General features: G+C 37.7%; 1 protein-coding gene and 2 non-coding genes across 3 annotated transcripts in view; 2 read left to right on the top strand and 1 right to left on the bottom strand.

Annotated features, from left to right (window-relative positions):
* Positions 1-12648, bottom strand: part of LOC124163940 — a 250137-nt gene that overhangs the window by 113364 nt on the left and 124125 nt on the right. The window contains exon 4 of the mRNA XM_046541059.1: positions 2347-2389. Coding sequence (XP_046397015.1) covers positions 2347-2389 — 43 coding nt within the window. The remainder of the gene's footprint in view (positions 1-2346; positions 2390-12648) is intronic.
* On the top strand, positions 3241-3312 carry Trnam-cau. The gene has a single exon. It is a non-coding gene; the product is annotated as a tRNA-Met (tRNA).
* On the top strand, positions 7429-7510 carry Trnas-gcu. Its single transcript has one exon. It is a non-coding gene; the product is annotated as a tRNA-Ser (tRNA).

Here is a 12648-nt window from a genome sequence, read left to right as displayed (position 1 = left end):
CTCAACTTCTCCCAACGAATAGAATAATAGCATCCCCTCTTACCGTCCCCGGCACGGGGCTTAATTTTTACAGCTGCCCAGGAATTTTTGGTATTTTTCGAACGAAGATTTCTTCTGCGCAAGCAAGGCTCTCCCGTCGAATGCACCGAAAGCGTTTGCGCAAACAAGGCGCGGCAAAACATCGCCAAGAATCATCCGGAGCGTGGACAAAGGTCAGGCTGAATAAATAATAGAGGGAGGGAGAAAATCAGATTTCCGAGGCAAGCGCACACAAGCCCTGTAACAAACGCGTGAGGTAAACTTAAGGGCTTCAAAAACATGTCCATGTTGCATTACGCCAGGCACAAAGGTTGCTTTGTGCAGAGTGGCACGCGTAGCCAACATGCGTCTAAATAAAACCATTCAATTGTGCAATAGATTCTATCAGGTGTATACAATGATCGAGGAAAAAGATTTCGAGCAGCTATTTTCATCATTCCCATTGAGATGGAAGATTAACATGTACGCGATACTGTGCAAGCTATCGCCCGGCAGTGGTTGATATGTATGGGGGACGCGGGGGTGGGGGGGGGGAGGGAATCCCCTCCCCTTGCGGTGCCTTGCGCATTGCCAAGCATTGCAGAACCACAATTGAAACGTGTTTAGATCATAAGATGGCATTGTCTTGTAAATGTGTTTAATCAATTTGAATACAACTTTTTCAAAATATGGATGCAATTTATTTTTCATTAGGCACGTTAAAAATAAAGGTAGCTCAAGATATGTTTTGCGATCCTATTTGAGTTTTTTTCTGAATCCGCTACTTCCACCAGGGTTTTTTTTGCATAGGTTGATACCAAAGCAGTCATGCAGCATCCTAGCTATTGATCAAGGCAGCTGATACAATGATTAATTCTATGTAGGACATAACCACCTTTCGTGTTACTCAGTGGAGCTGCTTCATGATGCTCGAATGAAAATATCTCAGTTGTTAGCCCTCACTTTATCGTAATCCGATTCAGCATTTACAGTTGGTGGAGGGGGAAGAATTCGAATAACGACAATGATTTACGAACTAGGATGACTCATAAAAGGCATACTGTCTAAATGCGACGATGAAGGACCAATATTTTACGGCCGACGCTTTTCACTGAAGAATGAGCCCCCTTAAGATTTACTACGGACGGGACAATGTTTATCTACATCTACATCCCACAAGCTGCTTAAAAGGCGTGTGGCAGGGGATGTTAGGACACCAGTCATTTTCCCATTAAAAGGAAATGTTCTAATGAAATTACGACTGGCATTTATGAAAGTCCTTTATGGTTAGGGGGAAAGGGAATTCGCATATTGAGTGAAGGCCTCGGAGGAATAGCAATATTAAATAAAAGAGGGCGAACATTTTGTAAAGGGCAAAATAGTTATCCCTTTAGCTTTCAAAAGAGGCATTTTGTATTCCTAGGTCCCTGATGATAATGGACGATTAGGTCGTCAAAACGTTGGAAGAACTCAGGGAGAACTTAACCCGGTGTAAACCCTGAGATTCATTCATGTCACATGCAGAATGAATGCTATTGATCTCTTTTTTTAATTAATATTATTAGGTGTTAAGATTGGTGAATTTTCATACGATGCATTTTGCGGTACTTTCTGGAGGGCTCGAATCATTGGATGGATACGTGGATACATACATGGATAGTGTAAGGCCGTAGTCGTTTGTAATATGCGCCATTGGTGCAACTGCCGACTAGGCTGCCATCTGTGGCACAGTCATATAACTTCGACGGAGCTTTAACAAAGCTGAGTCGAAAAAGCGAGGGAAAGACGACTAAGGATATAGGAAGTTCAACACGGTAGTATGTTGTGGGAGGTGTCATGGGGTATTATCTCCTTATATACATTTTTGAAATATACGTTCTTATGAGAAAACTCTCAAAAGAAACCTTCTCCCTTTTTTGCTAGGGCCATATTATAACCAGAGGTTGAATTCAGGACCCACGGCCAACAATAACAAATGAGATTGTACGTTTATGACGTGACGAACGAAGGAATTCGCTTACAATGCCACTTGAAGCTGATTAACGGCTAGTACCACGAAAAATAAAGTTTACAAAATGAAATTCTGGTTCTGGCATGACCTATTTTCAATTAAACGAATGATTTTCAGCCCGAGTCGTTAATCTCTTTATTATTCGTTTGGATAAGTGTGAGTTTACATAAATGAGAAAATTAAGGCGCCGTAGTTACCGAAACACTTTTATCGAGCTCATATGCATGTCTCTAATTATGACCGCCAATATATAAGTGAAACAACAACAATAAAAATACAATGGAAGTAAAGAATACATCAAAATAAGAGTTACTCACCAATTTTCCCGAACGTAATATCTCGCATGTGCCTTTGCAAGACCTGAAACGAAAATTTGAAGTGTCAATATTAATATCCCTTTAAACATTTCTACGCCAATCGATGAAATTCATCCAATTTTTGTGAAAATACAATCACAGATCAAAGTTAGCATTTAAAATTTTTCAATAAAAAGTTTTAAATCCTGAAATAAAATATGAATAAGTTGTAAAAATAGCTTAAAAACGTCATAATTAAAATCATGCAACAAACCCGGTATTGACGAGGTAAATTTATAGTTAAAATGTAAAAAAAAACAGTTTTATTATCTGGTGATGAAACAGTTTTTAACTCATGTTGCTGCTCGCCTTTGTATTCCATCTTCGTCCGAAACCAATCCTTTTTTCATACGGGTGCCACAAACTAACGGAGCGTAGGTATCCTAGTGGCTACGCGCGTAGATACTCCGAACTGCTTCGGCGCGCTGCTATGAAAAAGATTTATCAGCCAGTAAGCCAATTGTGATTATTTCACCAGATAATTTTTTTGCTTGCACGCAAATTTGGAAAATTTTAAGGGAAAACAAACTTAAATCGTTAAAGTAATGTTTTTAACTAATGTCATTTTTAATTCTTCAAAAGGTATGAAGTTGAAAGAGTGACAAAGGTAACATAAAATTGATCCCTTATACAAATATAGATGCTGCTTGAGTACTGAAACGACATAAAATAAATACAAACCTTTAAATTATTTATAGTTTTAAAATGGTAATGCTTAGCTAACATGGTAATGTTTCGTCTACATGAATCTTCATTACACCTCACTATCCAGCGATTGGAATGTGATATAGTCTCTAGAAAGAGTTACATAGGTGTTCCAGATGTAAAAGCTTGATTGCATCACGTTACAATATGAGCAGAGTGGCGCAGTGGAAGCGTGCTGGGCCCATAACCCAGAGGTCCGTGGATCGAAACCACGCTCTGCTAAATATTTTTTTTAGTGAGCCGTTATTGTACCTGAGTAAAGATATTTCGTTTCCTGGAATACTTTTCGAGTAATCATAATTAAGATTTGTTAAAATTAAAATGTTCATCTCTAGAATTTCCGGTTTCTCGGCTAATTTTAAATTATCAACGGCGAGAACCCCAGAGGATATTAAGTAAAACGTAGCAAATTTTGGTACAACTATTTGGCTGCCTCCATCTTAAAATCTACGCTCATTGCTATTGAAAAGGGTAACATAGTCAATTAGGACGAAGGAAAACTGTTTTTATGGTAAACGCATTGAAACTAAAAGTGCTTACGCATTGTTCTCCTTCTAACAATACTATTATCAAGTTAATCTCGTCAATAGCTGTAAGAGGAGATTTCGAGAAAAATATCATCCAAGACCGCGGTTCCCAACCGGTGATGCACGTTCCCTTTGGCGTACGCGACGAACCAGTAGGGGGTACGCCGAAAATAATTGGTAATGGCGGACGCCAGGAACTATGTATCTCATAATCAGAAAATATGTACACATATAATACGGGGTATTTAAAACAATTTCTATTTATTTTAAAGTTTCTGTTTATACAATTATTTAAAACTAAAAGTGTCACCTACCCGTAGTGAAATTATGTAACAAATGTGCTCGTTACATTATTGGGGATACAATATTAGTTAGGTATATACATAAGTAGAGGGGTAGGGGAGGAAAAAAAGATTGGGAACCGCTGATCTAACGAGATATCAGAAATAAAGTTCAAATATTTTGCACATTGCTCCCTTCTTCGCATAAATTTATTATTATTTTAACATCATTTAGTTGCAGATGTTGATATCGATTAGTCCTCGATCTCTGGAAACGCTAGACGGTCAAAAGGTCGTACATGACACTGTCTTGACTGCCGCTGCAGGCAGCCAACCGAACCAATCCTCCACCCCTCTTCCTCTTACGCTTATTTCTCACGAAGGACTCATGACTCGGTCATCTAATCGTCAAGGGCGAACCCTATACATTGATTAAGGCAAGGAACACTCATCGGATTTTTATTTATTTTTTTTAAATCTGTGATTCACCCGTGGTCTGGTTCCCAGCACGTCCCACTGATTGTTGGATGATCCACTGCGGTAGCATGACTCAACGCAGCTGAATACCACCTTTTCATCGCAGAGTTAAATTAAATGTTTTAATGAGAGTGTGACCGGAGGAAGGACTACGAGAATAAGATTAAATAAATAAAATGCAGAAAAGAGGAGTCCCAGATGTAATTCTTTCGCCGTACCACCAGGTATGGCAACAGTTTCTCAACATGAAATTAATCACGGCACTCGCTGTTACAGCTCATTTTATGTTTTTTCTCTCTAATCATATATTTCTTTTGTTTTTTTTTTTGCATTGATAATGCATTTCTTTCCTCATCTTATTTTGGGGCAGCTTACTTCTCCATTCACCATCTGAACGTAAGTACCTACGCGTATTTTATTATTTTTGTTTAATTATCAATATTATTATTGTTATGGCTTAGTAGGGCAAACCCAACATTATAAATGTCTTTTATTTGTAATATTGTTATGACTCCGCATAAATTGTGTTCTCCTTGTCTTTCTTCTTTTACTTTTAAAAAGTATAAACATTATAATTTTTTAAATATATTACATATGTGTGTATTCAAATTTCACATTAGTTAGCTCTTATTTTTTAAATTTTCATTTTATTGTTATTTTTACAATTAAAAATATATACTATTATTAAAATCATTAGTTTTATTAAATTTCTAAGATCTGAAAGTTCGTCACATTTAATAATTAATGTATATTTGAGAGTTTCTGACTGATTATAAGTCTCAAAATTAGAGTAAAAAGACAGGCCGCAGTATAGTAATAAGGCATGTTACATGGTATAAAGTTAAAAAGAACAAAGCTTTCTTCCTTTGCCACGTTACGGTCAGTTTTCTCATATTTTTAGCGTATAGCTGGAGAGGAAATTTATAGTCAACTTCTTCATTTAAAATATAGGTACGTCTATTTAATTAAATCCACGTTTCTCATAATGCACGATAAACAGAAAGTGGTACATTTAATCCTTATATTTTTTATAAGTTTTTACAGCAATTTGAGTAAATTGTGGAACCATTTTCATGTAGCTAACGTGTCTTGTTCTCATTTCCGAATAACTCAAAAAAAATACGAGGACAACCTTAAATTTTATCTTTAGACCACAAAATTTATAATTTCATGATTTCTGAGTAATTATTAGTGTTTAATGTAAAATTATATGGTGCTTTCCCAGCGTTTCAATTGAATTAAATTCTTTCGGGTCTTCCAACGGGTGAGTTACTTCAACGCAGACGACTTTTCGACAAGCGAGTCGTTTGTCATATTCATCGCACATTCCCGATCAAGACAATGAGTCGCTGGTCGAGACACACAGTGGAGAACCTGAGAACTTTTCGTTCAATCTTTCATGTTTTTTATTACAAAACGACTAGTTCATTCTAACATTATCAAACAAATTCCGTGTATGCTTACGGACATATATAGGGCCATAAGAATTTAGATTTTCTAATGCAAAATGCAGCAAACTTATAACAGATAGACATTTTTTGTGAACAGTGAGTTGTCTCAAGCCAATATCCGGAAAATTATACTCGTAGCATGTTAATAATTACAAGTTCACAAAAAATACCAAAATATGTACTCTAATTACCAATCACTATTAGGACTGTAATTGTGAAAAATTAAACATTAATTTAATAATAATTTTTTGTGGCCGTCAGTCGATGATTATTTATGCAAAATAAAAAAAGGCACTTTGAACTTTCCTCACCTATTTTAATATTCTGCAAACGTTTTTGACGTGTTCTACAACATTTTCAAGCTTGGCCACCACAAAAAATGATTATTAAATTAACAATTATTGTTAATTGGCAATGACGTAGACAACGTCGAAACCGGTTGAAGAATATTAAAATAAAACTGAAAAGTACAAAGTACCTTTATTTTATTTTAGCATGCATAAATTACACACAGTTAATTCACGCCCAACCTCGATGATTATTTATTTGAACAGTATAATTTCATGAAAGCTACATGAGCTTCGTTCAAAGGACCAATCTCTTATTAAATACATGATTTACGCTTTGTATATATTTATTCATACCAAAATGATGGTCTCAATGACATATGAAAAACCACATTGGTAACGAAGTTTAAAGAAAATCATTATCATATGACCGGGGACAGATTTTTCTATGGGCTTTAAGATAAACCTATCATTAAGATTGTCAGCAAAATTGAAATTACAATACTCGAAAAACAGTGAAATATATTTGATAGAAAATAAGATAATTACCAAAACAAAAATTAAGCCAAACATTTTTATTATTTGAATTTTGTTTCATACCAAATTTTGTGTGATATGCTTGATTAATTATTTCTACAAGTACATCTACATCTACATAATACCCTGCGAGCCACCTCTAGGGTGTTTGGCAGGGGGTGACCAATCACCAACATACAGCATGCAAGAGGACCGCCACATGCACACCGCACGGTCATAGAAATATTACGCACGCTAGCAAAATATTAATGCTTAGTTGTGTCTATGGTAGTATATATGGAGCTGAGAATATAAGTTCAACTAAATATTCTCAACTTTCTTTATTTATTATCGGTGCCACTCACCATGTAAAGGTTTGTACCAATCACTACATGTTTCATTTAAAATATTAATATATATCACTGTAAGGATTAATATATATCACTGTATTATCTCTCAATTTATTTACAAACTTCAAAATAGGAGCTGAAAAGGCTTTATTAGTGGTATAGCCTAGGGCCTCTTTTCATTTAAATCCGGCCCTGATCACATCCGAGAACGAACTTTGAATATATCCAAGACGAGCGAGTAGTTGAAGAGCTGGTTTTCACGACAAAATTCCCGCCGTGGCGCTGACGCAACATTCCTTATGCTCAGTAAGCGATGAGTCAGCAGTAAGCAATGCCGCTGAGCAAGCAAACCTCCCCCCAATACTCCCGCCAAGATAAGAAGCTCCCGAGAAAAATATTTTTTCCTGCGATGCGCTACGGACCGCTTCCTTGTCTCCATTCCTTCGACGGACGAGGTGGCCGAGTGGTTAAGGCGTTGGACTGCTAATCCAATGTGCTCTGCACGCGTGGGTTCGAATCCCATCCTCGTCGATTCCATTTTATTTTTATACTGAATTAGTAGCTACGTTTTATGTCGCTTTATCTTCTACGGCTTTTTAAAACACATTCAACTCGTTCAGCGGACTAACATGACTATTGAAACTACTAACAATAAAACCTTAAAATTTTCCACATGATAACTGGTTGCCCGACCTTGACTTCGTCCAAATCATCAGGTGAGCGGTGTACAGGACATATTCCACGAATAGCAAAAAAAAAACGGCGAGAGAAAAACTCTCTACATCTACATCTACAAATTACCCTGCGAGCCACCTCTAGGGTGTTTGGCAGGGGGTGATCAATCACCAGCATGCAGCATGCATTTGGACTCCCACATGCACACCACACCGTCCAAGAAACGTCCCGTATAATAACAAACTATACTACTACATGCTGTTAGAAATAGAATATAGAATAGAAATTCAGAAACATGCAGTAAGTTTTACATAGGTTAGTAGGCTACACTACAAGTCATGCAATCTATTTACGCGTTCTATTGCTGCCGTTATAATCTCTTATTGATCGTGGAAAAAATGACATTCGGAATCTGTCTGTTCTGCAATCTATCTCTCTTATTTTATTTATATGATCTGATCTTCCGTAGTACGTTGGCGTCCGCAAGATATGGTTAACTTCGTCAGAAAAGACACTGCTCTTGAATTTATCTAAAAGGTTTAGTCCATTTTTCAATCTACGGTCCGACAGAGATTCCCATCCGAGTTTATCTAAGAGGTCAGTTACACTAACAAGACTATCGTAACGACCTTTCACATACCTGGCAGCTCTTCTTTGCACGCGTTCTAACTCTGTTATTAAGCCTTTTTCATGAGGGTCCCAAACACTGGCAGCGTATTCCAAATGTGGTCTAACGAGGGAAAAGTAGCTAATTTCTCTCACTTTGTCGTCGCACTTTCCTAATATTCTTTTAACAAAACCCATTTTACGATTAGCTTGACCGGTTATTTCTCGAATATGTTTATTCCACGATAGATCATTATTGAGTCTAACCCCTAGATATTTCACAGATTCAACTGCCTTTAACTGCGCGCCCCGAATGACATAGTTACGCTGTAGGGAGTTATTCTTCTTCCAGAAATTCATTACGACGCATTTTTCCAAATTTAATTCTAACTGCCAAGCATCGCACCAAGCTTGGATAGCAGCAAGGTCATTCGTTAGTTCATCTATATCTTTGCTGGAACGAATTTCTCTGTAAACTACAGCGTCGTCTGCAAATAATCGTAACTTACTCTGCACTACTTCGCCAATGTCGTTTATATAAAGAAGGAATAGGAGTGGGCCAATGACACTACCCTGAGGAACGCCAGAAGTCACTCTAACCTCATTGGAGACTGCACCGTCTAATACTACTCTTTGGACGCGGTCGCTCAAAAATTCTCTAATCCAGGAAATGACATCTTCGTCTAGACCATAAGATTTCAGTTTTAATATTAACTTTCCGTGGGGTACTTTATCAAATGCCTTTTTGAAATCAAGAAAAATCGCGTCTACTGGAATGTTGTCTTCCCCGGAGACTAAAATATCGTGGGCGAAAAGCGCTAACTGAGTTTCGCACGATCTGCTTTTCCTGAATCCATGTTGATTTCCCATTAATAAGTTTTGCGCGTCTAGGTGTTTCATTACCGAGCTGACTACGATGTGTTCAATGACTTTGCAAGAGATGGACGTTAAAGATATCGGCCTGTAATTAGATGGCTGTTCCTTGTCTCCACTTTTAAATATAGGCGTTACATTAGCGATTTTCCAGTCATTAGGTACTTCGTGTTGCTTGATGGATTTACTGAATATTAACTGCAAGTAGGGGGCAAGTTCTGAGGCTAGTTCTTTATATACGCGAGAAGGGATTTCGTCTGGACCAGGTGATTTATTTGGACTAAGCGATTTCAATATATTTTCTATTCCGAGCGTACTAATGTCAATAGCTGGCATCTTATGAATACAGGGATTGTCATCGGTCTCGGGTGAGTTTTCGGAAGGCTCCGTGAACACGCTCTTAAAGTAGGAATTTAATAAATTGGCTTTATCGTAACTGCTTGTCAACACATCTCCATTGTCGTTTCTCAGCGAACATACGGTAGATCGTTTACCTTGAACTTCCCTAACATATGACCAAAATGCTTTTGGGTTATCCTGTAACTGCTCTACTAGTGTTTTTCTTTTAAAATTCGTGAACGCATTCCTGAACGCTTCCTTCGTGGCGGCTTTAGTCATCCTATATTTTTTAATTATTAGCTCGCGTTCATTAGCGGATAAATCCGTGCTGACTTTTTTCATTTTAGCATGACACGCTCTCTGTCGCCTCAATGATTTTCTCACTTCCGCGTCGTACCATCTCGGTTCGCTGCCTTCTTTTACTATTTTACTGGGGATGTAGCTATTTATTCCCGAAGTTACGAGCGAAAGAAAAGCTTTCCAAGTATTCACTACATTTAACTTTAATACTGATTCTTGAAACTCGGGGAAAGCATTTTTCATATGACTCTTAAACCCATCAAAATTAGCTCTTTTAAAAATGAAAACTTTACGCTCTTTTTTAAAGTTTACAGCGGTATTTAGAGAAAACTTTGCAGTTACTACCCTATGGTCACTTATTCCTTCGACAGTGCCAACGTTTATTACCTGATGTGGTATATTTGTCGCTAATAAATCAAGAATATTTTCTCCTCTGTTCGGTGCGGATGCTATTTGAAACAATGAATTAGATGTGAAGGTGTGTAATAAAGCCTCGCAGATCACTTTATCCCTCCCACCAGGAATGAAGCTATAAGTCTCCCAATCTATAGAAGGTACGTTGAAATCTCCACCCACAATCAAGTTTCTTTCAGGATACTTGGATGCTACGCTGTTTATTTGATTTTGAAAATCCAACATTGACGTTATATCTGAGTTAGGTGGTCTGTAATACGAACATAATAAAATAGTTTTGAATTTTGGACATTTAATTAAACACCACACAGATTCAACGCTGGTCTCAGTTACGGTTATCGCTTGGCTGACGATTGAATTCTTTACAGCTATAAAAACTCCGCCCCCAACTCGATTAATTCTATCTTTCCGATAAACAGTGAACGATTTTGGGAAGATCTCATTGTCTGAATCATCATCTGTTAGCCAACTTTCTGTTCCAAAAATGACGTTACACTTCGTACTATGAATTAAATGGTGGAATTCGGGAATCTTATTTCTTAAACTACGGCAATTAACCACAGCCACGATTAAAACTTCGGAACTAGTATTATTGCGATTCGGGAATAATTCTGATTTGCTTTTGTCGAATAGACTATTCACAGGCTCTATACCGCTGATAAATGGAAATGCATGTCTTATTGACACACTATCAAAATGACTTGAGCCTTGACTGCCTTTGAACGTGTTGCTCGACTGACGCTTCTCGTGCTTAAATGTAATACCTGAAACGCTGATTTTTCTCTCTACTTCTCTATTCTCATTTCTGGAAGAATCTTTGTCTGTGAAAAGTTTTGAACTTACCCCTTTATTTTTCAACCCACTAATATATCTACACTCTGCCCTACTCTCTACTCTAAAAAAGACCTACAGTGCTCAAATATGCTACTCGCTACACGACTAGCCGACTCGGCCGTGTAATGGACTCCCGAACGGTTCAGAGGGATCCTACACGATCGGATTGCCGGCCTAAGGTCCACGAAGGAGGCTCCGATGTCCGTGCAGAAACGACGCAGCCTCTGGTTTATGCCTTCCACTCGGCTCCAAACTAGAGAACCACGATCGATCCTCGGGACAAGACTACAAATCGAAAGCTCAATGCCGACTCCAATGGTCCCACCCACCCGCTTCACTTCGGAATTCAGATCCCGGAGGGAATCTAGAATTTCCTCAGATCCACGGAAGGTGGCATCATTGACGCCGACATGAGCCACGACCCGCAGTCTGGAGCACTTCGTGCCCCGTACCGCCGCACCAACCGCCTGCGTCACCTGAGGAAGGAGTCTACCTGCTGATTGGAACTTGATAAATATGTCATGTGACTTGCTCACCTGATTATGCCGACAGTTAGTAGAATCTATAGTCTTGTAATAAATTTTCCCAAGGAAGTTTACAATTTTTTCTCTTATTGGTTAAGAATGAATTATAGATTCCACAAAGTTAGGAATGCCAAATACCATTGCATAGTGATGGACATAGTTCTCCCATGCCGTACTCTTTAGTAGGCATGTGAAGGGCGGAAGGAAGACCAAGAAAAATTCAAAGAGCAGTATACAGTGTTTTATCGGAGTAATCTGAAATACTTCAAGAGGTGGTGGTGGAGACTATTTTAAGTATATTGTGTCCATAAACATTGGGTCGTACCTCCTAAGTTACTGAGCTATTGTAACGCATACTTTTTTGGAAGCACTTTGCTTCGACATTTTATTTAAAACTCTGGATTATTATGACATTAAATTGTTAAGGTTGGACGAAAACATGCGATTCTAATTTCCCGAAACAATTAATCTTTGAGCTTAGTTAAAGGAGAGTGATGATCGAGTATCAGCATTGCGATTGCGCAATTTCACCCATTTTGTCCAATCTTCAAGACTCAAAAAACCTGAAAGGGTTTTAATTAATCTTTTGTTCTTTAATGAAGGTAACTGCTAATGAAATTCCAGTACAATGAGAAAGTTGAGCATAAAAAAACACAAAACACAGGAATGCAAATGCCAAAACAGTACGTTTACATCGTATTCTGTTGTAAAATTAAAACGAAGGTTTTTGTATTATAAAACTCAGAATTAAAAGTCTAGTATGCATGATTATTACCGTCACAAAATTAATGGGTCAGCTCACTATAAATATGTTTTCTAAAAATTGTGTTTTCAATCAACACTACCATTAAACGGACGAAAACCACTACAACTAGGATATGCTTGCGCTAAGGAGGTAATAATTAGAGAAAAAAACAATGCTGTATCGTGAACGATATCAAATATCTCTTATATTTAAGTAGGCCTAAACTTTCTAAACGGATAAATCACTGCATTTGTTTACGTCACAGACAACTGTTTTCTAGGAGAGCAAAGTATTTCATCTCCTAAGCCATTTCTTTTACTCTGGCCTCTTCTTTAAAAAAAATCAATTCGTACATAGAA

Source organism: Ischnura elegans, chromosome 8 (genome assembly GCF_921293095.1).
Source record: "Ischnura elegans chromosome 8, ioIscEleg1.1, whole genome shotgun sequence".
In the NCBI taxonomy this organism is placed as follows: domain Eukaryota; kingdom Metazoa; phylum Arthropoda; class Insecta; order Odonata; family Coenagrionidae; genus Ischnura; species Ischnura elegans.
The sequence above is the reverse complement of the archived record's forward strand: the minus strand, read 5'-3'. Positions and strand labels throughout refer to the sequence as shown.